General features: G+C 20.8%; 1 protein-coding gene and 1 long non-coding RNA gene across 3 annotated transcripts in view; one reads left to right on the forward strand and one right to left on the reverse strand.

The window, feature by feature from the left end:
* LOC122509277 overlaps positions 1-27,119 on the reverse strand; it is a 199,094-nt gene that overhangs the window by 80,367 nt on the left and 91,608 nt on the right. The window contains exons 4-6 of one of the 2 annotated variants that reach the window (XM_043623213.1): positions 25,485-25,604; positions 21,522-21,705; positions 6,389-6,654 (exon numbers count right to left, since the gene is read on the reverse strand). In XM_043623213.1, coding sequence (XP_043479148.1) covers positions 6,389-6,654; positions 21,522-21,705; positions 25,485-25,604 — 570 coding nt within the window. Of the gene's footprint in view, positions 1-6,388; positions 6,655-21,521; positions 21,706-25,484; positions 25,617-27,119 lie in introns of both variants that reach the window. The other variant, XM_043623212.1, reaches the window with a different exon arrangement.
* LOC122509279 overlaps positions 1-27,119 on the forward strand; it is a 138,909-nt gene that overhangs the window by 61,574 nt on the left and 50,216 nt on the right. The gene's annotated exons all lie outside the window — the stretch shown is intronic.

Genomic DNA, 27,119 nt, shown 5'->3' on the forward strand with positions numbered 1-27,119 from the left:
ATAATTATTTTTAAAAATTTTATTAAAATTCGTCGAAAGAATTTAATTATTTAAAAATTTGTTGATAAAATTCTTTATGAGAATTCAATTTTAAGAAACAATAAATTATTTATTTTTGTATTTAAATAATTGAATTCTAGTAGAAGTTTGTAATAAAAATTGATTTGAAAATGAATTTCAGTTCAAATTTTAGATAATAATTGAATATTAAAAGCAATATAGCGTAAATTTTTAGAAATAATTTGATTTAGACATTTTTTTTTTTTTGAAAAAGTTTAATTGAATTTTTTTTTATTATTTGAAGTTTTTATTTTCTAATGTATATTTAATTGAAGAATTTACGAATAATTGAAATTCATAAAATTGAATATTGTAAACAAATGGATTTGAAAATTGTCAAAGAACTTTTTCGAAAATTAATTGCTTTAAAGAAGAATTTTAGTTAAAAATTCTTAAAAAATAATAATTGAATTGAAATGATGAAAGTAATTTTGAAGAAGTACAATATTCTTATAATATAAAATAATAATTTTTACAAATTACCATCTTTAATTATTATAAAACATGAAGAAATCGATCACTCTGGGTTTGTCGTAATTAGAATTAATATTTACAATTATAAATAAAGTTCTTCAATTAAGTCCGATGAGGCTTTAAGATATGCTATTTGAAAAGTTTTCCAATTTTTCCCATTCGGAATTTTACCAATCAAAAATAGCTCCGATTTGAAATCAAAAGTCTATGTATATAGACTGGTGATGTCCCAATTTAAATGTCCTTTCTGTAAAATGAATCCTATTGGTCAACTTGATTATATTCTATTGACTTTGTGTGTGAACTGCGAAGAGACTTTCGCTGACTATCGCACGAGTCTTTAATGATTGATCTGGTTTCCCAACTCTAAAGTTACATCGGTTACATGAATAAGTTTCATCTTAGGATGTCCTTCAGTTAACAGTTCTTCCGCATCGTATTTCAATATTAATATATGACACGTCGAACTAACTTTCGAGTAATGAAATAATATTCCCTTCGTATATATAGAATTGTAATCATTTTTCAATACTGGTACATTTAATTATCGACTGTAATTAATTTCCCGATTTTTTTATTTGAATATTGATTGAAAATTATTGTTTTGAAAAATTAATTGTAATTAATTCTTTTTTAATAATTGATTGGGTAATTAATTTTATGAGTATTCATTGTGTTCTTTTATTTATAGTTATTTATTAAAATTAATGTTTATTATGTAATAATTGATTGTAATCAATTTTTTTATTTAGTAATTGATTGTAATCAATTTCTTTATTTAGTAATTGATTGTCATCAATTTCTTTATTTAGTAATTGATTGTCATCAATTTCTTTATTATTTAATTTTTAATAAATAAAGTCAGTTTAGCTTCTTGGGATTTTGACACTAATTATATAATTATTTAGTCACTTAATCGTAATTTTATCGATAATAACGATACATTACAATCAAGAAGAATACAAATTTTACTGAATGTCGCGTTAGTCGTGGGCACTAAGGCGTGCAAATTAGCTTATGGGTCCTGCGTTCGAATCTTCTTAATGTTGAAATTTTTTAACTTTCATGACAGTATGATTATACTTTATAACTTACAGTCTACTAAGTACCAAGTTAAATAGTGATTTATCTAAATAACAAATAATAGAATAATAATTTAAATAAATAAAATTATTAATATAATATAATTATTCATTTGGATTTAAAATTTAGTTAAATATATAATTACATAAAAAATATAATACATATATATTTATTCCTTGATAAATGTTTGTTATGTACGCGGAAAAGATTTGTTACATAAAATTGAGGACATAATTCTTGAATCCTGAAGTTTCATGCTTGTTTTCGGAGTTAAAAGAAGAATTCATGAGGGTGAGAAGAAAATAAGCAACAGACATATACAAACGTAGACGGTATATAAATATTATCTAGAGTGTATACGAAGGGCTTACACGAATGTCACGGGCCGTGAATATCATAATTTCTAACATTACCCAAACAGATACACACGCGGAGACTTGTAAATTTATGAGCAACGAGTAAATATACATATATATATATATATATACATATATACTATAGTCGCACTAATTCGATTGCTGTTGACTTATGCACCCGAGGCTTTCGCATCATTCGCGTAGTTAATTAATAATTTCGGGAAGACCGCCTCCAAGCTCTAAATTTTCCACACGTCGATATTATTATAATTAAATTTTCTATTTTCGCATTTTGAAAAATCCCTCGAAAATGCATTCACATTTATGTTAATTATATCCCTCGCTTTCACATTATACTCAAGACCTATTCTATTCTTTTTCTTATAATAATAATTATTATTATTATCTCTATTATTTTTTTAATAATTTAAACAATTAATAAAAATAATAATCAAAGTTTATTCTTCTTCTGATAATCAATGATTATTTCTCTAATAAGTCAGGGAAAGTAGAATTAGACAGGGAAAAGTCAGGGATTTTTATTCAAAATACTGGAAAATATTAAATTTTTAGAATTCGTGAGAAAATTATGAATTGTTGGGTCTTTTTTGTCTGACTCATAAACTATTAAATTACCACGAATTCTAATACAAAATCTTCAATTTTTTTCTATTTCTGACAATAATTTTTTTTTAAATAATTTAATTCTTGAAGAACTATCATAAAATTATTACTTATAAATTATTTAATGAGTAATTTTACTTAAATATTTCAAAATTAATTCATTTTAAAAAAGTTGCGTTTATAATTTTCATAAACAGATGAACTTCAAAAGATTTTAATTTAAAATTTTATAAAATTTCAATTTTGAATGAATTTCATTAAAAATTTTAAAAAACTTAGATTTTTTATAAAAATTTTAATAATTGAAATTTTTTTGAAATTAGTTAAATTTTTTAATATATATTTAATTAATTTCTATTTTTATAGAAAATTTAATTTCTATTTTTATAGAAGAGTTTTAGTTTAAAAAACTAAGAAAAAATTAAATTTTGGAGAACTTACAAATGATTGCAGAAATTTAATTATTTTCAAATTCCTCGCAGAAATTTAATTATTTTCGAAAATTTAAAAAGATTCTCGTCAATTTTTCAATTATTTTTATAAATATTAAATTCTTCTCCAAAATTCAATTATTTTTAAGAATTTTAATCAAATCCTTGGCAAAAATTCAATTATTTTCAAAAAATTTCCTCAATTCAACGATTTTCAATATCATTTTAATTTTCATAAATAATACAAATTTACCAGGAATTCAATTATTTACAATTTTTTTTTTATAAATTTCTTCGCAGTAATTCAATTATTTTCATAAATAATGAAACTCATAGCAAAAATTCAATTATGTTCAACAATTTTTTTAAATTCTCATCAAAATTTCAATTACTTTTAAAAATAATAAAATTCTTCTCCAAAATTCAATTATTTTCAAAAATTTTAATAAAATTCTACACAAAAATTGAATTATTTTCATAAATAATAAATATTTCACAAGAAATCAATTATTAAAATTTTTTTATAAAATTTTTCAAATGAATCCAATTATTTAAAAAAAAAATTTAATTAAATTCCACGTAAATGTTTAATTATTTCCATAAATAATAAAATTTTTTTAAGAATTCAATTATTTACAAATTTTTGACAAATTTCTTTGCAACAGTTCAATTATTTTTATAATTATTAAAATTTTTTACAGCGATTCAATTATTTTCGTAAATAATAAAATTCTATTTAGGAATTTAATTATGTTCATAAATAATAAAACTCATTGCAGAAATTCAATTATGTTAAAATTTTTTTGAAAATTCTCGTTAAATTTAAATTATTTTTAAACATTTTCCTCAATTTAATGATTTTCAATATCTTCTATTTTAATAAAATTTTCCAAAAGAATTCAATTATTCGACAAAAATTTAAATAAAATTCTATGCAAACATTTAATTATTTTCATAAATAATAAAAATTTACCAGGAATTCAATTATTTACAACATTTTTTTTATAAATTTCTTCGCAGTAATGCAATGATTTCCATAAATAATAAAACTCATCGCAAAAATTCAATTATGTTAAAAAATTTTTTAAAATTCTCGTCAAAATTTCAATTACTTTTATGAATAATAAAATTCTTCTCGGAAATTCAATTATTTTCACAGAAAATGAATTATTAAAATTTTATTATTAATATCTTCGCAATCATTGAATTATTTTCAAAAAAATTATAATTTTTACAGCGATTCAATTTTGAGAAACATTCAATTATTGAAAAAATGATTTCTTTTTGTATTTAAATATTTGAATTCTCGTAAAACTTTCTTATATAAAAATTGATTTAAATATGAATTTTAGTTAAAATTTTAAAGTATAATTAAATATTACATGCGTTATAGCTTATAGCATGGATTTTTAGAAATAATTGAATTTTGAAAAGGTTTCAAATAAAAATTTTCAGAAATTTGAAATTTTCATATTTTGAACTAACAATTCTGTAGAATTAATTTTTTTTTGAAAAAGTTGTATTGAATTTTTTTTCAATTTGAAGTTTTTATTTTCTAATATAAATGTAATTGGAGAATTTCCGAATAATCGGAATTTCGTAAAATTGAATTGTAAACAAATGAATTTGAAAATTTTTAAAGAACTTTTTCAAAAATTATTAATAATTATTGATTTAAAGAAGAATTTTTTTTTAAATTCTAGAGAAAAGTAATTGAATTGAAATGATGAAAGTAATTTTGAAGAAGGTACAGTAACAATATTCTTATATAATATATAAAATAATAATTTTATCACTTGGTCATCTTTAATTATTATAAAACATGAAGAAATCGATCACTCCGAGTCTTCGACTCGGAGCAATCGCTGTCTTCATGTTTTATAACAATTCTTTTATAAATATTGTTTAATTTAAAAATGGTTTGGATTCGAATGTTTTGAAAAATTTTAATTTCCACGGAGAAATAAAAATTAAAATATTTATTGAAAAATGAAGTTATTGATGAAATGAAGTTTTCGAATAATTTTAAAATTTAATAAATTCGGAATTAAAAGTTGGTAGAACATTTTTTTGAATATCTAATAATTTTTAGAATGAATCATAATATTCTTTAGGATCAGGAAGAAAGTCAAAATTTTGTCTGTAAATCAGTGAAAGGTCAGGGAAAAATAAAAAAACATTTTGGTGGCAGCCCTGTTCTTTTGAATTTATTTTTTTGAGTATATATCTAATAATTTTTAGAATGAATCAGAATATTTTTTAGGGTCAGGGAAAAAATCGAAATTTTTTCTGTAAATGAGGGAAAAATCAGGGAAAATTAAAAATAAATTTTTGTTGCAGCCATATGTAATTATTAAAAAAAAAAAAAAATAATTGGAACTTTTGCTTCCTCGTAGAGGAAGTATTTAATATTATTTACAATGTTTGCATTGTAAAATGAAAGGGCCCTTTTAATTTGGCAATAAATTATATGCTTGAGGGAATGATGCTCGAATAAGTGTATATATGTTTAGGAGACATGCATATAGCGACGAGGAGAGTAGGTGAAATTTATTCTCGTGACGTTTCTAATTAAGTGAGCGCAAATTTGAAGCATGATTTAACCTTAAGTTTATCAACGAGTTTAATCATTCCTCCCTTCCGTCAAGCAGGCAAGTATCGTGTAAATCAATTTTATCACACAACCCATCAACTGTAGCGAACATTTTACGTGAAAATTACGAGTAAACCCAAACAGGGTCCTTTGCTTGAGCCTTCAAGCAGCGTATGATCTCATAATTAATTAATACTCTTAAACGCATCATAGCGATATAACTTTCAAGTTCAGTTTATGTTTTTCCGCCTCTATAATGTTTTAAATATATTATCCAATACTTGCCTATCGTTATTTTCATTTTTTGTCTCTTTCGCTTATTTTTATTGTCATATCAACAAGATGAAAAAAAAGTTTTTAATTTCCCTTCTAATGGGAAAGTGTGTTACTTTTTTATTTTGAAGTTTAAACGAAAGTAATTTTTTTCTTTTTTTGAATTGCGGGACAAGTTCATTAAATTGACGCCTTTAGGCGGAAATTTAAAGAACTAAGTTGGCGCAAAATTCAAAAACAGAAAAATTCAATTAAAAATATATTAATAATAATAATATATAATTAATTAATATCTATAAAAAATAATTGTTCGCTGTTCCAGATGAAGTATTTTTTCCTGCATATATAGTAGTAATAATAATACCTGTAATTTATTTAATTTTCTGAAATTAAATACGAGATTTCTTCAGAAGTGGAATATAAAATTTTTTAAAAATAAAATAGTTCAATTTTCTTCTTCTTTTAATAGAATAGAATTTTTTTTTCTTACTTACTAATAACTGCTCGGTGCCCCTTGACCCTTCTGCCGATATTAGGCGAAACGAGGCTAAGTCTATCGCCTCGAGAACCCAAAAGTGGACTAGGGCTCCTTCGAGGCGGAGGGGGTGGAACGGGTTCAATAAAAAGTCCATAAGTACTTCCGGTATTTATACCCTGTGTACTTCCGATGCCTCCAATTCCACCAATCAGACCCCATTCCGCGATACTATCGATAGAACCGCTCCTCGGAAGACACGAGCTTGTACTGCTGCAGTCTCGTCTTTAAACAAAAGAAATTTATTCACACATTTATTATATTTATTTTTTTTATTTTTAATGTAAAACTAAATAAATAAATCGTTTTGATAGGAAATACATACAAATTACATCAAAGTCTATTTATATTACAAATCCATTAATTAATAAAAAATTAATAATTATTTTCTGTAAATTTGCTTGAAATCCGTAATAGTCAGTTTCTTTGAAAAAAGGTCCGTTAAGGTTCGTAATTTCATTGAAAAAGGACGAAAAGTTCGTAAATTGTACGATATAATTTGGAGAATTTTAGAGAAATTACAAATGATTACGAAAATTCAATTATTTTCAAAAGAAATAAAATTCTTCGCAGAAATTCAATTATTTTCAAAAATTTTAATAAAATTCTTGTCAAACATTTAATTGTTTTCATAAAATAATAAAAATTTTCTATAAATTTCTTCGCAATAATACAATTATTTTCATAAGTAATAAAATTTTTGCAGGGACCAAATTATTTTCGTAAATAATAAAATGCTTTTTAAAAATTCAATCATTTTCATAAATAATAAAACTCATTGCAGAATTACAATTATTTTTAAATTTTTAATATACAATTTTAATCAAATTCCTCGAAAAATGTAATTATTCTTAAAAATTTTATTAAAATTTGTCGAAAGAATTTAATTATTTAAAAATTTGTTGATAAAATTCTTTATGGAATATTAAATTTTAAAAAGCATTCAATTATTTATTTTTGCATTTAAATAATTGAATTCTAGTAGAATTTTTTTAATAAAAATTGATTTTAAAATGAATTTTAGTTAAAATTTTTAGATAATAATTGAATATTAAAAACAATATAGCGTGAATTTTTAGAAATAATTGAATTTTGATAATAAAATTCGTGATAAAATTTCAAAATAAAATAACTACTATTTTAATAACATTTTTGAAATGAATTCAATTATTTAAAAAAAAATTTAATAAAATTCCACGCAAACGTTTAATTATTTCCATAAATAATAAAAATTTTTTAAGAATTCAATTATTTATAAATTTTTTATAAATTTCTTTACAACAGATACATTATTATTTTTATAAGTATTAACATTTTTTACAGTTATTGAATTATTTTCGTAAATTAATAAAATTCTTTTTCGAAAGTTAATTATGTTCATAAATAATAAAACTCATCGCAGAAATTCAATTATGTTAAAATTTTTTTGAAAATTCTCGTTAAATTTCAATTATTTTTAAAAATTTTCCTCAATTTTATGATTTTCAATATCTGCTATTTTAATAAAATTTCCCAAAATACTTAAATTATTTTTAAAAAATTTTAATATAATTCAATGCAAACATTTAATTATTTTCATAAATAATAAAATTCTTATTAGGAATTCAATTATTTTCATAAATAATAAAACGTAATAATAATAATTTCAATTATTTTTAATTCAATTTTCATCAAATTTCTCGAAAAATGAAATTATTCTTAAAAATTTTATTAAAATTTGTCAAGAGAATTCAATTATTTAACAATTTGTTGATTAAATTCTTTATGAAAATTAAATTTTAAGAAACATTCAATTATTTAATAAATTATTTACTTTTGTATTTAAATATTTGATTTCTAGTAGAATTTTCCAATAAAAATTGATTTAAAAATTAATTTCAGTTTAAATTTTAGATTATAATTGAATATTAAAAGCATTATAGCGTAAATTTTTATAAATAATTGAATTTTGAAAAGGTTTTAAATTAAAATCTTTAAAAATCTAAATTTTTCATATTTACAACTAAAAATTCTGTGGAATTAATTTTTTTTAAAAAGTTTAATTCAGGTTTTTTTCGGAATTCTTTAAAGTTTTTATTTTCTAATACAATATCTAATTAAAGAATTTCCAAATAATTGAAATTTTGTAAAATTGAATTGTAAGCAAATGAATTTGAAAATTTTCAAAGAACTTTTTAAAAAAATATTTAAAATAATAGATTTATAGAAGAATTTTAGTTAGAAGCACTAAAAAAATTTAATTTTGGAGAAGCTAAAAATTGCAGAAATTCAATTATTTTCAAGAGTGATAAGATTCTTCGCAGAATTTTAATTATGTTCAAAAATAATAAAATTTTAAAAAATTTTATTAAAATTTAAAATTCGTCAAAAGAATTCAATTATTTAACAATTTCTTGATAAAATTCTTTATGAGAATTGAATTTTAAGAAACATTCAATTATTCAATAAATTGTTTTCTTTTGTATTTAAATAATTGAATTCTAGTAGAATTTTCTAAAAACAATTGATTTAAAAATGGATTTCAGTTAAAATTTTAGATAATAATTGAATATTAAAAACAATATAGCATGAATAAATTTTCAGATACAATTGAATTTTGAAAAAGTTTAATTGAATTTTTGTTATATATTATTTTAAGTTTTTATTTTCTAATATATATTTAATTGAAGAATTTACGAATAATTGAAATTTCTTAAAATTGAATATTGTAAACAAATGGATTTGAAAATTGCCAAAGAACTTTTTCGAAAATTATTAAAAGTAATTGATTTAAAGAAGAATTTTAGTTAAAAATTTTAAATAATGTTGAAGAAGTTACAATAACAATATTCTTATAAAATAAAATGATGATTTTATCACTGGGACATCTTCAGGTTTTATAGTTATAAAAAAAATAAACTTATAGTTTTAAGTAAAATGTTCTCTTATTTGACTTGGACTGGTTATATTTTTGTCAGTAATTGGCCCGTAATTTTTTATATTTGGTCCGTAAAGTCCGTATTTGTAAATACTTTAACTGGAATTTTCGAATTATTTAATTTACGTTTTTAAATTTTTTGTAGAGTTTCTTAATTTAAAAAAAAAAAAATTTTCTATTTTTTATCATGGAAAATTGGATATAGAGTTACAAAGAATTTGGAAAAAGTATTTTTTTTTATCTACGATTCTCATTTGTCAATTATTAATTTCCCGGTTGCCAGATTTTTTTCTGACCCTTAAATGAACTCTCGTCAATCATGTGTGACATTCGAAATTACATTTTATACGTGTTGTATAGTAAAACCCTGAAATCAAGGGAATATGATGAGTTAGTTTATTCAGGTGGAAATGACAAGTCTTGATGATAGAATCTGTCACCTTAGATTTACTCCCAAAGCAATGAGTCTTTTTTTCTCCAATATATAAATACCCTCGGAATATTCTATATAGTACACTGAATTCTATTAACACAAAATTATCATTATCAGCGGAATTGATTTTAAAAAGTATAATTAAAAATTATTTAAAAAAGGAGAAAAAAGATTTTAAAAATTCGATAAAATTTTTTTTTTTTTAATTCAGTAAAATTGAATTGAAATTGAATTGAATTCAGTAAAAAATTGAATTGAAAATTAAATTAAAGAAAAACGCTAAACATTTGAGTACCAAGAAGTAAATAATAATTCTAAACCACATTGAAAATTTAACTAAAAATTTACTTGAAAACTGGAAAAAAATTTCTATTATTCTATTATTTTTTTTCATTGTGTATTTAAATTCTTCTTTTCCGAACTTTTTTGTTTTTTTTTTGTTTTTTTTTATGTAATGAAGACTCTTTTGTAATAAAGATTATTAAGTGGAAATTTTTAGGGGACGGTTGAAAATATTTGTTTATTCTTCAGAATTAGGAAAATTTTTTCTCTAACAGTGCGAGACTAAAACTAATAAGTATTAATGCCAGTTTAAGTTTGATTTTTTTTTATATAAATTATGCAAAAGAGGTTTGACACAATTTTTTTTAGCAAAACCATTTTTCTGCAATGAATCGCATGATTAAGAAGCATTTGCTGCTATCGTTTAAGGGAATAATCATATAAATTACTTACGATTCAAGTTAACGATAAAAAATTTGCTCCTAATTATTTTTATTTACAAGTTTTTTTCTTTTTCTTAATATTACGAATAATTACAGGGCATTGCTTTTTAAATGTTTCTGAATAAATTTATGTTTATATTATGTACAATTTTTAAATTATTATAATAATAATAAAGTAGAAAATTTTAAATAATAACAATAATAATAAAAATAAAAAAAATATTACATAATATTAATAATATATTATCTATTAATTTAATTTAAATTTATTTAGGTAGGTATTAATAATAAAAATAATATTAAAAATTAATTAATTGTAAACTTGAATTGAGTCGGAAATTTTTTATTATAAATTTATAAATATATTATTTATAGACTTTTATTAATTTGTTACAATGATGAATGGTAAAAGTGAATTTGAATAAAAATATAATTTATTAAATTTTTTTTTTGCTATAAAAAAAGGAAAAATTCAATGTGGGAAATTTTGTATAATTTATATTTTATAAACATTTTGTGAAACAATCAGGTGAATCTTTATTAACCTGACATTTCTCGTAATTAAGATGGAAACGATCAAACGAGAAGCAATTTAAAGAAGTAAATCTCGGTTCTTCGTGGAAATTCTAAAGACTTGTATATAGAAAACGGAAATGACTTTAGGACGCCCAGGGATCATTTATCGTGAAGCACCATTTCCGGTTTACATCCATTTTACCTTTAAAGTCTATACGTGTTTACGACTTTTGCCACTTCTATTTTTACTTTACTTTTATACACTCTCAAAATAAGTTTATAAAAAACAACTTTAAACATTTTTGTTTTTCGAGAAAAATATTCTCTCTAAATATGAATTAGTAAAAATGTTTACTAATTTAAATTAGTGACTAAATTTTTGCTTTTGACTTAGGAAATTTTACTAATAAATTTTAATGAAATTCTTGTCAAAATTTAAATTATTTTTAAAAGTTTCCTCAATTTAATAATTTTCAATATCTACTATTTTAATAAAATTTTCTAAAAGAATTCAATTATTTAAAAAAAAATTTGATAGAATTTAAAGCAAACATTTAATTATTTTCATAAATAATAAAAATTTCACAGGAATTCAATTATTTACAAATTTTTATAAATTTCTTCGCAATAATTCAATCATTTTCAGAAACAATAAAATTCATCGTTGAATTTCAATTATTTGTAATACAATTTTAATTAAATACGCCTAGAAAAATAATAAAATTCTTAAAAATTTTATTAAAATTCGTCGATAGAATTCAGTTATTTAAAAATTTGTTGATAACATTCTTTATGAGAATTGAATTTTAAAAAATATTGAATTATTCAATAATTTATTTATTTTTGTATTTAAATAATTAATTTCTCGTAGAATTTGCTAATAAAAATTGATTTTAAATTGAATTTCAGTTAAAAATTTAGATAATAATTGAAAATTAAAAGCATTTTAGGGTGAATTTTTGAGAAATAATTGAATTTTGAAAAGGTTTCAAATTAATATCTTTGAAAATCTGAATTTTTCGTTCTTTTAACTAGCAATTCTGTAGAATTAATTTTTCGAATAATTTTACAATTAATGAATATCGTTAATAAATGTAATAGAACTTTTTTTTTAAGTGTAATTTTTAGAGCGAATCAGAATATTTTTTAAGGTCAGGGACAAAGTTAAAATTTTGTCTGAAAATCGGGGTAAATCAAAATTAAATTTTTCTGTCAACCCTGTTCAGTAAACATTTTTTCTAATTCAAATTTAGAGAATTAATCTAAAATTTCACTAAAATTAATGTAATTATAACAGACGTTTAAAAGGAACGAAATTTTTTTTTTCTGTTTAAATATTTTTAAAAATCACGATACTGAGGAGTATTCAATGATGAAAATATGATAAGTTTTATTTATTTTATAATTTATTTTTTGTACATCAATGAGAAAATTTCTCTTCCCTATTGAATGAAAAATAATTTATGAATTCCCACTTTGTCGTTGATTTAGAAATGAAAAATTATCATTCACCCCTTTATTTTGTTATTGTTAACAATAATTACCAAATGTGTGAATTTTTCTCCCCTTTAACAAACATCGTTTTATGTATGAAAAGAAGGAAAATGAATATACACACAATATATAAAAGCGTTTTTACAAAAAAAAAAGGGTATGAGATTTCCATTATATTGCAATTTGAACTCTTCACAAAAGCATTGTTGTCTTTACTTTAACCAGAGGAGCCGTTTTATTCTGCTTATTTTTCCTCTTATTTTTTTCTTTCTTCACGACAATTTTTCTCACAGATCGTTTCTTTTATCGGATTTCAGTATCCGTCTTAACGATAGGGACACGTTAAGAACCCTTTGATAAGTGCGAAAGCTATATAGGAAAAAATTGTCGTTTCTTCTATATATATATAAATACGTTCGAAAAAAGCTATCCTGAACTTTTTTTTTATATATATAAGGTCAAATCGTTTCGTGAAATGGTTTCAAAATAGAACATGATATTTGAAAATTTTTCTAATTTAAAGAGTTGAGAGAGCTTCTTCAAAATTGTTTTATTTTTGCAAATAATAATTTTTATTTTACTTATTATAAAAGAAATATAAAAAAAATTTACTCTCTAAATTTGAAGTAGTAAAACTGTTTACTAATTTTAATTAGTGATATATTTTTTGCTTCAGAATTAGGAAATTTTACTAATAAATAGTTATTTCAACTAATTTATTACTAAACTTTTCTAATTTAAAAGCAAAAATAACAAATAAGTCAGTCACTTATTCAAATAAATAATAACTTTGACTAATTTATTAGTAAAATTTCCCAATTCGAAAGCAAAAAGTCAGTCACTAACTCAAATTATAGTAAACATTTTTATTAATTGAAATTTAGAGGGGGTGTATTCCACGTCAGTTCAACACAAAAAATTTTATTAGGTTTTGGGATTCGGTTGAAATTGGGTAGATTATATCCTCTGGTGGTATTAAATAAAATCCCCAAGCGATTTTAAAAAATTTCAAAAATTGGCGGACATATTGGATTTTTAATTTTTTTGTACTTTTTTTTGAAAAATATATATCTCTGCTTCTTCTTAGCGGATTTTAGTTTATGACCTCTTAAATTGTTCGTATTGAAATATACTTTTATTTGAAAAATTAAAATTAAAAAAATTATTTAAATTTTTTGTTTAAAAAATTAATTTAATTTTTTGAAAAGCCATAGAAAAAATATGCTACCTTCAATTTTGATCATTTTTTTACCATTTGTAGCCATAAATGTGTTGAACTTGTCCTGAAATTTTCATCGTGGGACAGCCAGTAGTTTTTGAGAAAAAAAATAAAACGTAAATCCTCGCATAGCGCTGTAGCGCTCAGTTTTAATGCTGCACGATTGTAAATGGAATTTTAATGAAAGTACGAGTTTTTATTAACCCTAGAACTAAAATATGATTTTTTTATAGACTAACGAAAAACTGGGGTGGTTTGGTACCCCAGATTTGAAACAATTGTAAAAGGTTACCTTTTTTGTAATTTTTTTAATTTGTCAACAATGTGGCTAATTTGAAAAAATTAAACGGATTTTAAAAGGTAAATAAAGAAAAACTGTAAGACCTCGGAAACTCCCCCGTAAAAAATAGAAACCTCCTTTGTAATAAATAATTTTTATTCTATTTTAAAATCATTTAACATTTGTATATATTGTAAATAATATTTAAATTTTCAAGTTGCCTTAATCAAAATAAAATTGTCTCTATTTACCTTTTAAAATCCGTTTAATTTTTTCAAATTAGCCACATTGTTGACAAATTAAAAAAATTACAAAAAAGGTAACCTTTTACAATTGTTTCAAATCTGGGGTACCAAACCACCCCAGTTTTTCGTTAGTCTATAAAAAAATCATATTTTAGTTCTAGGGTTAATAAAAACTCGTACTTTCATTAAAATTCCATTTACAATCGTGCGGCATTAAAACTGAGCGCTACAGCGCTATGCGAGGATTTACGTTTTATTTTTTTTCTCAAAAACTACTAACTGTCCCACGATGAAAATTTCAGGACAAGTTCAACACATTTATGGCTACAAATGGTAAAAAAATGATCAAAATTGAAGGTAGCATATTTTTTCTATGGCTTTTCAAAAAATTAAATTAATTTTTTAAACAAAAAATTTAAATAATTTTTTTAATTTTAATTTTTTAAATAAAAGTATATTTCAATACGAACAATTTCATTTAAGGCAAACCATTTAAATTTTTATATTTCAATTTTTTTCATTGGATTTTTAATTTCTTTGTACTTTTTGACCAGGACAAAAAATAAAAAAAATAAATAAATAAATGCAAAGTAAAACTATTTTTTTTTACTTTTTTGGGATTTTTTGTTTTGGACTTCTTGTCCGGATACCATTATTTACAAACTCTTTATAAATTTTTTTGCAATAATTCAATTATTTTCATAAATAATAAAAAAACTTTACCTATAGTTTTTCAATTATTTTCATAAATAATAAAACTCATTGTAGAATTTCAATTATTTTTAATACAAATTTTAATGGAATTTCTCGAAAAATTTAATTATTCTCTAAAATTCAATTATTTTCAAAAATTTTAATAAAATTCTCGGCAAGATTTCAATTATTTTCAAAAACTTTTCTCAATTCAATCAAATTTTTTTTACAGAGATTTAATTAGGTTTTAATACAATTTTAATCTAATTTCTCGAAAAACAAAATTATGCAATTAAAATTTTTTTAATTATTCTTAAAAATTATATTGAAATTCGTCAAAAGAATTTTAATTGCCTGTTTAAAAATTTGTTGATAATATTCCTTAATTGAGAGTTTAATTTTAAAAAAACATTCAATAATTGTTAAATAAATTATTTATTTTTGTATTTAAATAATTGAATTCTCGTAGAATTTTCGAATAAAAATTGATTCCTTTTGACAATTCAATTTTTTTTCAAAATAATTTTAATAAAATTCTTCGCAGAAATTTAATTAATTTCAATAATTTATCAAAGTTCAATTATTTTTAATATCTACTATTTTAATAAAATTCGTCTCAAGAATTCAATTATTTTCAAAAGCAATAAAATTCTTCGCAGAAATTCAATTATGGTCAATAGTTTAAAAAAATTCGCGTCAATATTTAAATTATATTTATAAATAATAAAATTCTTCTAGAAAATTCAATTATTTTCAAAAACTTTTCTCAATTCAATAAAATTTTTTACAGAGATTCAATTAATTTTAATACAATTTTAATATAATTTCTCGAAAAATGATAAATTATGTTTAAAAATTTTATTAAAAATTTAAAATTCGTTAAAAGAATTTTAATTATTTAAAAATTTGTTGATAAAATTCTTTATGAGAGTTCAATTTTAAGAAAAATTCAATTATTCAATAAATTATTTAGTCTTGTATTTAAATAATCGAATTTTCTAATAAAATAATTGAAAATTAATCTCTCTACATTTGAATTAGTAAAAATGTTTTCTAATTTGAATTTGTGACTGACTTTTTGCTTTTTAATTAGCAGATTTTACTAAAAATAGTCGTTTCTACTAATTTAATAGTAAAATTTACTAATTCAAAAGCAAAAAGGTAGTCACTAATTCCAATTAGTAAACATTTTTACTAATTCAAATTTAGAGAGAAAGTATTATAGCATGAATTTTTAGAAATTATTGAATTTTGAAAAGGTTTCAAATAATTATAATCTTTGAATGTTTGAATTTTTCATACTTTTAACTAAAAATTGTGTAGATTAAATTTTTTTAAAAAATTGTAATTTGATTTTTTTTAAATTTATTTGATACTTTTATTGTCTAATATATATTTGATTGAAGAATTTCTGAATAATCGATAAAATTTCGTAAAATTGAATTGTAAACATAAGGATTTGAAAATTTTTAAAGAAATTTTTCAAAAATTATTAAAAATAATTAATTTAAAGAAGAATTTTAGTTAAAAATTCTGGAAAACAATAATTGAATTGAAGTGATGAAAGTAATTTTGAATAAATTACAGTAACAATATTTGTATAATGTAAAATAATGATTTTATCAGTCGGTCATTTTTAATTATTATAAAACATGAAGATATCGATTGCTTCGAGTCGAAGACTCGGAGTGATCGATTTCTTCATGTTTTATAACAATTTTTTATAAGTTCTTTAATTTCAAAAAGGTTTGAATTTGAATCTTTTGAAGAATTTTAATTCATATGGAAAAATAATAATTAAATATTTATTTAAAAAAGATAAATAAATGCGGAATACAGTATTATATGAAAGTTCCTTGTATTTGTAAATATAAATTATTTAATTATTATTATTATTATTATTATTATTAATTAAATTGGAATTATTTAATTTTGCAAAATATAAATGTAGCTTTGAAAATCTGGAAAAATTCCGTTTTTTAACCTAGAAAATTCAGGGAATTTGAAATGAATAAAAGCGTGGTAACCCTGGTTAATTTAAAATACATAGTGAGTGAAATTTATATTATGTCAGTGTGCGAGAACTTTAAAGTAATTCGCAGATGCTTTTTAATCTTATCAAAATTAAGTTTCTTTTGACGTCTTTCTTAAATGGGATTATTTACTTAAGAAGTGCTGAGTCACTCTTGTCTTGAACGATTATTTAATATTAAAAAGAGCAATAAATGTCGAGAATCTTTGAAAAATAAAAAAGCATTTGCTTTTAGATCTCTCATCTCTTCTATATAAATGGAGTTATTCTTTTCCGTTCGAATGCACTGTGTGTTACTTGAGGTCAAATGCAGCTCTATTTCGCTTATTCGTTCGATTAGAATTGCTAAAAATAAACTAGTCCATATTTTTCGATTAAAATTTATATTAATACACAGAAAAAAATTATTTGACTGAATCGATTATTTGTATATTATCAAATTATTTTCTATTTGAAATATTATTTAGAATTATGTGAAATTAACTTTTAGTATTTATATTTATTAAACAATTATTAACATATTAACCGACCATAGTGTTTTTGTGGTATTTTACTTTTTCGAAGAATTTATAATTAAGCATTAGGCACTTATAATAATTTTATGTTTGAAAGTAATTGTCTCTAAGTAATTGAGAGTATGCATACTATATACGTAAATGGTAGAAGTTGCCACGCATGTATATTCATGTAACGTTTGTACTACATCACAAAATTCCAACTTCCTCTGACATTTACTGTCGCAAATAAAATTTTAGTAGGTACCTATTTGTATATTGACATTCAATTACCATTTATCATTTAAAGCGAACTATTATAATACAGAAAAAATAAAATAAACAAAAGAAAATAATTTTTAAAAAAAGAATATAAATTTCTATTAATTATAATTCTTCTTCAGTTGTTACCATCTTTTTACTGTTATTTCAAATTTTCAAAAAGTTTAAGTTCACTAATAAAATCATAAGGAAAATACAGGATAGAACAGAGATTAGATGGAAAAGAGAGAAAAAGATGAAAATTAAATATGAAATCGAATAAATTTTCAATTTTATTCGCTACCGTTTAAATAGTTTTTCCGATGATTAAATTTGTAGAATGATATATACATACAGAGAGAGATGTGTTTTATTTGAATAAAATATATTGCATATAATTTATTTGAGTTAAATAAAAAGATATATTTTGTTTCTGAATTCAGTACTAAATCTATTTATTTTCATTTAAATAAAAAAATTTATTTGAAATAAGCAAAATAGGTTTTGGTGCGAAGATAAAAATTTTATTATTACGAAATAAAATTTATTTGAATGAAATAAATTTAAAAGAAGTAAAAATTTATTTATATGAAGTAAAATTTTATTTAAATGATGTGAAAATTGATTGCAATCGTACGACGTTTATTTGAAGCAAATAATATTTATTTCAACTGACTAAACAAACTTTATTTAAACAAAAGAAAAATTTATTAAAGTGAAATAATATTTAGTTCAATCAAATAACATTTATCTAAAGCAAATAACTTTTATTTGAACCAAATAAACTTTATTTAAACTAAAGAAAATTTATTTGAGGAAATTAATATTTATTTCAATCAGATAACATTTTTCTGAAGCAAATTACTTTTATTAGAACTAAACAAACTTTATTTAATCCAAAGAAAATTTATTTAAGTAAATTAATATTTATTTCAATCAGATAACATTTATCTGAAGCAAATTACTTTTATTTGAACTAAATCAACTTTATCTAAATGAAATAAAATTTTACTTAAATGAAATAAAATTTATTTGAAGCAAATAACATTTATTTCAGTCAAACAAAATTTATATAAACGATTTGAAATTTATTTTAAAAAAATAAAATTTATTTAAACGAACTAAAATTTATTTGAACCAAATAAAGTTCAGATACATGAAATAAAATTTATTTACACAAAATAAAGTTTTTATTTGGGAAAAATAGAATTTATTTAAAACAAATAAATAAAAATAATTGTTTGACACAGAAAGAATATTATATTTAGATGATGATATATATATTTTTGATGCGTCTATTTTAAAGCTTTTTGTCGAAGAATTGATTTAAAAAATTAATAATAAATATTCATTATTCAAAAAAAGAGTTATTTTCAAACTATAAAAAAGAATTTAAAGATTTATGTACCTATTCGTAAAATATTGATAAATAAAAAAACGATGCAAAATAAAAAATTTGAAAATCAATCGATTTAAAAATATAGTTTTCATATTTGTTTTAATTTGTAAATATACCTACGTTTTATTTCTGACAAATATGTACATTGCAAATTTATATCTTCAAGGAAATAAATTTTAAGCTTTGTATAAATATTTATAAACTTCGATTTGTTTATAAATACAGACATATAAATTTTTATTGAAGAAAAGTATAGTATAGAAATAAATTTCTTCACTTAAAGCGTTTATTTATTTACTTATTATTTATTTATAATTATTTTTATTATTATTATTAAACCTAAAGGAGTTTAGGAAATAATATCTTTTAAAGAATAAATAAAAATAAATTATAATTTATTTTGAACAGCGAATATTAATTTCGCTAAAATTAACTGTTTTAAATAAATAAATAATTATTATTATAATTTGTCTATTTATTTACATACAAACGAGCCACAAATAGAAAAACGCTCTTTTATAATAAAAATAAAGCTAATTGACATAAAAAGGAAGAAAAAATGTTGAATTTTAAGAAATTCGGTTTTTTGAATTTTTGATATTTTCGATAATTTTTTATTTTTTACCAAACTGTAAAGAATATTAAATAACTAAAGTGTTTTTGAAGAGCACAAAAATAATGAAGCTAATTCACATAAAAAGGAAGAAAAAATGTTGAATTTTAAGAAATTCGGTTTTTTGAATTTTTGATATTTTCGATAATTTTTTATTTTTTACCAAACTGTAAAGAATATTAAATAACTAAAGTGTTTTTGAAGAGCACAAAAATAATGAAGCTAAATCCCATAAAAGAGAGGGAAAAATGTTGAATTTTAAGAAATTCGGGTTTTTGAATTTTGGATAATTTTGGATAATTTTTTATTTTTTACCAAACGGTAAAGAATATTAAATAAGTAAAGTGTTTGTGAAGAGCCTAAAAATAATGAAGCTAAATCCCATAAAAGAGAGGGAAAAATGTTGAATTTTAAGAAATTCGGTTTTTTGAATTTTTGATAATTTTTGATAATTTTAGATTTTTTACCAAAGAGTCGAGACTATTAAATAAGTAAAGTATTTTCCAAGAGCACAAAAATAATGAAGCTAATTGACATAAAAAGGAAGAAAAAATGTTGAATTTTAAGAAATTCGGTTTTTTGAATTTTTGATATTTTCGATAATTTTAGATTTTTTACCAAAGAGTCGAGACTATTAAATAAGTTTAGTATTTTCCAAGAGCACAAAAATAATGAAGCTAAATCCCATAAAAGAGAGGGAAAAATGTTGAATTTTAAGAAATTCGGGTTTTTGAATTTTGGATAATTTTGGATAATTTTTTATTTTTTACCAAACGGTAAAGAATATTAAATAAGTAAAGTGTTTGTGAAGAGCCTAAAAATAATGAAGCTAAATCCCATAAAAGAGAGGAAAAAATGTTGAATTTTAAGAAATTCGGTTTTTTGAATTTTTGACAATTTTCGATAATTTTTTATTTTTTACCAAACTGTAAAGAATATTAAATAACTTAAGTGTTTTTGAAGAGCACAAAAATAATGAAGCTAAATCCCATAAAAGAGAGGAGAAAATGTTGAATTTTAAGAAATTATATAAATTATATAAATAATAAAAGAATCAGACTTTCTTTTCGACATGTAAATTGAAACAGAAAATTTTTTTCTTATACACAATGAAGTTGGTAAAATCCAAGGAAAAATTAGTTTACGCTTTAGTAATCGTCAATTCGCGTTTTATACCATTAGATCGAGAGATGCTATTTTTATACGAAAACACACCCGTTAAAATACCTCTTATTCCATCTATATAGACCCTTCCATTTGCAAATTAAAGCCTCCCGACTGCAGCGGATCGCATTATACATTCTGAATAAAAAATTTCCCTCTTTATAACACTGCTGCTCCTAATTCAAGGTTTTTATGTGTATATAAATTTTATCCTATTGATACTGACACCCTTTATTTTACGCTAAACTTTCAAGTTATTTTCTTTTTCAAACACATGCATTTATACGTTTACAATTTTTATTTAAATTATATTTTTGTTCGTGTAACTTTATGTTTTACATTCTATTCTACTTGTATTTTACACAGAAAAATTTTACTTCTCGAGAATGATAAATTTTCATAAACAAATTCTTGAAAATAAAAAAAAAATTGTCATTTTTTTTCTCCTCTATAAAGAAAAAAAAAATTCAAGGAGAAGTTTTCCAAACAATGTAAATATACTCTGAAATAGACAGATTATTATATAGTTGGTGCAATTAGGGGATTTTTTTTCTTTTATCAACAAAGGAAAAAAAAAGAGAAAAAAATGAGGTAAAATTCTCCTTACCTTTCCCATGAAAGCCTCCGTGGAATGTCATCGCTCGGGGTGAAACTGGGTCTTTGATTTAAGAGCCTGGCCAATCGATTTAGCGGTTGAGAACCACTGACACTTGATGTGCTTAATCTTCCACTCCTTGAGGTATCTTTGAAATGTTCTCTGTTCGAAGGTCCTAAATCGGAGACGCGACGTTCTGCGATGCAAAAGAAAATCAGAAAAACATTTTTTTTACTTTTCTAAACAATTATTCGATGTTTAAATATCTTTAAATTTAAATTTTTATTCAACGATTTTTTTTCCGGAAAAATATTATTTTAATCTTAATCTCCTTTTAAAAAATTAAAATTGCCTTTTTAACCTAATTTTACTTTCAAAAATCACTGTGATCCCTGTAATAATAATGATATTTATATTCTGCACTGAAAAAAAATTATTTGAGTTAAATATAAATTATAAAAGTATTTTAGTTTTAAATACAATTTTTTTTCGACACAAATACAATTTTTATTTGAATCAGATAAAAAGTTTAGTTGGCTCTGAGTTAAATATACCTTTATTTCTGGGTGAAATTAATTGACAGATTGACTTGAAAAAGTATTAGTAAAATAATAAATTAAATAATAATAAAATAAATAAATATAATAAAATAAATAAACAAATTTGATAATTGACAAGTAATTGTTTATTTGAAGCAAATATATTTTTTTCAGTTATTGTACTTATTCTTGAAATCTAATTTTACTTATATATTTCAAAATTACTTCAATTTGAAAAGAGTTGCGTTTACAATTTTCATAAGTAAATTAACTTTAAAAGGTTTTAATTCGAAATTTTAGAAAATTTTAATTTTGAATGGATGAATTGAATAATAAACATTTCACAGGAATTCTATTATTTACAAATTTTTTATAAATTTCTTCGCAATAATTCAATTATTTTCATGAAGAATAATAACATTTTTACCAGGAATTCAATTATTTTTATAAATAATAAAATTCTGTATAGGTTTTCAATTATTTTCATTAATAATAAAACTCCTCGCAAACTTTCAATTATTTTTAATACAATTTTAATGTAATTCCTCAAAAAATGTAATTATTCTTCAAAGTTTTATTAAAAATTAATGAAATTCAATTATTTTAAAAAGCCTTCATATAATTTATTCATTAGAATTTAAATATTATTGTCAATGCATTTTTAATTAAATTTCTTAAAAGAATTGAATTATTTTCAAAAATTTTAATAAAATTCTTCGTAGAAATTTAATTAATTTCAATAATTTATCAAAATTCAATTATTTCTAATATCTATTATTTGAATAAAATTTCACAAAAGAATTCAATTATTTAAAAAGAAATTTTAATAAAATTCGTCTCAAGAATTCAATTATTTTCAAAAGTAATAAAAATTCTTCGCACAAATTCAATTATTTTCAAAAGTTTAAAAAAATTCGCGTCAAAATTTCAATTATCGTTATAAATAATAAAATTCTTCTACAAAATTCAATTATTTTCAAAAATTTTAATCAAATTCTTGGCAATATTTCAATTATCTTCAAAAACTTTTCTTAATTCAATCGAATTTTTTTACAGAGATTATTTAGATTATTTAAAAATTTGTTGATAAAATTCGCCATGAGAGTTCAATTTGAAGAAACGTTCAATTCTTCATTAAATTATTTATTTTTGTATTTAAATAATTGAATTCTCGTAGAATTTTTCAATAAAAATTTATTTAAATATAAATTTCAGTTAAAATTTTAGATAATAATTGTAAATTAAACTCTTAATTTGAATTAGTAAAAATGTTTACTAAATTGGAATTTGTCACTGACTTTTTGCTTTTGAATTAGCAGATTTTACCAATAAATAGTCGAATTTACTAATTTTTTGAATTTACTATTTCAAAAGCAAAAAGTCAGTCACTAATTCCAATTTAGTAAACATTTTTACTAACTCAAATTTAGAGAGAAAGTATTATAGCGTGAATTTTTAGAAATAATTGAATTTTAAAAAGGTTTCAAATATAATCTTTGATAGTTTGAATTTTTCATGCTTTTAACTAAAAATGGTGTAATTTAAATTTTTTTAAAAAAGTTTTAAAAAGTTTCATGGAACTTTTTTGAAATTTTTTTGAAGTTTTTATTTTCTAATATAAATTTAAATGAAGAATTTCCGAATAATCGATGAAATTTCGTAAAATTGAATTATAAACAGAAGAATTTGATAGTTTTCAAAGAAATTTTTCAAAAATTATTAAAAATAATTAATTTAAAGAAGAATTTTAGTTTTAAATTCTACAAAATAATTGAATTTAAATGAAAATAATTTTTATGAATTTACAGTAACAATATTCTTATTTCTTATAATAAAAAAAAAAAAGATTTTATCAGTCGGTCATCTTTAATTATTATAAAACATGAAGAAATCGATCACTCCGAGTCTTCGACTCGGAGCAACAATTGTAACAATTGTAACAATTTTTTCAAAAATTGTTTAATTTCAAAAAGGTTTGAATTTAAATGCTTTGAAGAATTTTAATTCGTATGAAAAAATAATAATGATTAAATATTTATTTATAAAAGAAGCACTATTACTATTAAGGTTAAAATAATATTTAACCGTTATTAATTACTTAATAATGATAATAATAATTATTCTTCTTTTAATTGCATTAGTTTATAAAATTATGATATAGTATAATTATCGTGGAAAATCCATTAAAAAAAGTAAACCGGCATATTTTTTTCTGAATAAAGTATTCGATCATGTTTTATCTTGAATCTCACGGTTTCTTGATAAAAGTTATTTTCATTACCATTTTTATATTATTATGCTTGAAAGATAATTTAATTTAAAACAGAATAATAGTGAAAAATTTATTTTTAATAAATATTAATGATTTAAAAGAATTGATAAATAAATTATTACGAAATATAGGTATTATAAATTATTTATTATATATTATTATAAAATTAATGATTAATTATTAATATATTATAAATAATATAATAAATAAATAAAAAATAAATAATAAATAAATAATAATAATAAATAATAATAATAATAATAATTATTATAATAATAAATAATAAATTTATTTATATTAATAAATAAATTACTAATAAATATTAAATGTTTATAAATAGGAAAATTTAGAAATGAAGTGACTATAAGAATATATTTAGTAAATATTCTTTATTATAGTAAATAAGTGGCTCAATTTTCACTAATTTAGATTTAAAGAGATTGTTATGCGTATTAACAATAAGATATATATCTTTATTATTCATATATTTTGTATTATTTTTTCTTATGGAGAAAATACTTTTGTCCTAATGTAATTGAAATAGAACTGGGAGTTTAGTTTAAAATAAACAAATATGAAAATTGATTTCCGGTTAATGTTACAATAATAATCTAATTAATTAGGTAATCTATAAACCCATTATGGTTTTCATCTATAATATACAATTATAATATTTGTTGATTTTCTGTAAGTGCGCATTATCGTAATTTACAAAGATAATAATAATTAGTTATTAATTCTTTAAAATCTTCATTTCATAAAGGTTTAAATTCGTTGACAATAAAATAATGAAATTATTCGATTAATACTAAATTTAACAATATTTAGGAAATTATGGAAATTTAATTATTTTTTTAATATAATTTATTATTTTTCACTTTATTTTAATTTGTTATTTATTTTGCTAAAAAACTACATTTGTCATTTTTTTAAAAGTACATTTAAATTCCTCTACCCAAAAAAATATACTTTATTTTGTTATTAAAAAAAATATTTTTTGTTTTAAAAAAATATTTTTTATCCCATTTGTTATATCATTTTGGTGATTTTCGAAATTTGAAATTAAATTTTGCTTTACTTTTTTGTTTGTTTTGTTTGAAAAATTTTTGGCTGAGAAGAGATTTTATTTAATATTTGTCTCGTAAATTGGAAAGTAATAAATACCTAGGGTGTCGTCGGTAAAGGAAATTCTTGGAGTGATTAGTTTTGAAGAGTGTGTCACAATGTTGCCTGCTCGTTTTCCCAAAATTGCTTCTTCTCCAAAAGTTGGAATAACTGCAATACCTGTAGTGGGTGCTATGTTAGGAAAACAAATACAAAAAAAATTTTTTATTTGAAGATGATGATGACAACAAAACAGAAAATAGTTTTTTAATTTTTTTTTCATTTTATTTATTAATTTATTTATTGATTCTTTGCAATTTATTATAATTATTAATTCTGTATAATTATTAAATTTATTGATTCTTTACAATTATTAAATTTATTGATTCCTTACAATTATTAAATTTATTGATTCTTTATAATTAGTATATTAATTTATCAATTTATTAATTAATTTATAATAATTATTGAAAGGTATTTAATATTTATTATGAAGATAAATAGATTTTATAATTATTTATTAATTGCTAAATTTATTTTTAGTCGTTCTTTCAAGTATAAAATTTTTCCTTTTTTAAACATTGATTCCTAATTATCATTATACTTATTTTACACGAATTCGCGAGTACATATGGGTCATTTTATTATATATTTTATTCTCATGCCTTTGTCGTTTATTTTCATAAACTTTTCCGCAGTATAAATCAATTTTAATCTCCAATAATTTAAAATTTGTTTTTTGTTCCAAAAATTTGTGAAATTAAACTATTGTCGATATTTATTTATTTTTTTCTTATTTTCTATAGGAAAATTTTAGAAACAAAAAATACATAAGAAATGTGAATTTCAAATTTTTTTAAAGATAAGAAGTAAGAACTCGAATGCTTCATGTACTGAAATTATTTTTTCAAATAAAATTTATTAGATTTCAATAAAAATTATTTGATTCAAGTAAATATTTGTTTAATAAAAGAAAATTTTTTATAATTGGTTAATAAATTTTTGTCAGTCTATTAAATTTGAATTTCGCGCCATTATAATTCTGGAAATTTCCGTCATGAAAACTCTCTCGCAAACGAGATGAAGTGTTAGGTATAAGTTCGTTTTCTTGTTTTACACTAAAAAAAAATTATTTGAAACAAATACTTGTTAAATAATCAAGAAAATAGATTATAAATAAAATAATCGAGAAAAATATTTTTTTGTATCAAATAATTTTGATTTTAGTAGAAATTGTTTCAATTAAATATTTATTTACAAGTAATCGATTATTTCAACCAAATAAATTTTTTCCAGTGTAATATTACACTGAAAAAAAATTTATTTGATTCAAATAACCGATTAATTCTCTATTATCAATAAATATTTATTGGAGTCAATTAAATGGTATTTGAACCAATAATTTCAGTATTTGAACCAATAATTTTAGTATTTGAAGCAAATACAATTTAATTGACTTCAATAAATTTATTTTTAATAAAATAAAATCGCAGTTGGATTACAAAGACTTTGAATAAAATATATATTTAAACGATCCGTATATTTAAAATTTAAAGTAAAAAATAATTTATTTACATTGTACACTATGACAAAAATTGATTTACAATCAAAGATAAATTTTTACTTGATTTTAGCATTATTAATGTATAAATATTTATTATTCTCTCGAGAGCATCGCACGAATATTAAATACAT

Source organism: Leptopilina heterotoma, unplaced genomic scaffold, assembly GCF_015476425.1.
Source record: "Leptopilina heterotoma isolate Lh14 unplaced genomic scaffold, ASM1547642v1 Lhet_60, whole genome shotgun sequence".
Taxonomy (NCBI): Eukaryota; Metazoa; Arthropoda; class Insecta; order Hymenoptera; family Figitidae; genus Leptopilina; species Leptopilina heterotoma.